Source organism: Myotis davidii, unplaced genomic scaffold, assembly GCF_000327345.1.
Source record: "Myotis davidii unplaced genomic scaffold, ASM32734v1 scaffold936, whole genome shotgun sequence".
Taxonomy (NCBI): Eukaryota; Metazoa; Chordata; class Mammalia; order Chiroptera; family Vespertilionidae; genus Myotis; species Myotis davidii.
This window is the reverse complement of record NW_006287077.1, coordinates 53401-53791: the sequence shown is the minus strand read 5'-3', so window position 1 is coordinate 53791 and position 391 is coordinate 53401. Positions and strand designations below refer to the sequence as shown.

The following is a 391-nucleotide window of genomic DNA, read 5'->3' as shown; positions in this document are numbered from 1 at the left end:
CAGCCAGAGCCCCTGAGCCCCCGCCGGTCCGCACGTTCCACGGGTGCGCGTGTGCCTCTGGGCATCGTGTCGCGGGTCAGTGGTTCCTCTTGACGCCAGCCAATTTCGGTTTCCTAGGTCCCTCCCTGTCCCCAAAACAGCAAATGCAGTTTATGCTGCTGACGCCCTGATAGGAGAGGGGAGGGAGCCCCGTTTCATCGCTGTGTTCAGGTCTTTCATTTCTGAACTAAAAAGACGAGTCCAGCGAACGTGCAATAACTGAGGCACAAGCAGTAGAAACGCCTCCGCCTCTGCCTCCCCCCAAATTAGAATAAGTTCAGGAACCTCCCAGTCTCCACGCCACCGGCGCCCGCACCGCTGTCCGGGGTGATGGAGCCCAGCGGCCGGGGAG

The 391-nt window shown here is 60.6% G+C and overlaps 1 protein-coding gene across 1 annotated transcript in view; it reads left to right on the top strand.

Annotated features, from left to right (window-relative positions):
* Nucleotides 1–391, top strand: part of ZNF606 (zinc finger protein 606) — a 16441-nt gene that overhangs the window by 2899 nt on the left and 13151 nt on the right. The window contains exon 2 of the mRNA XM_015560794.1: nt 174–191. Within this exon, the coding sequence (XP_015416280.1) occupies nt 174–191 (18 nt within the window). The remainder of the gene's footprint in view (nt 1–173; nt 192–391) is intronic.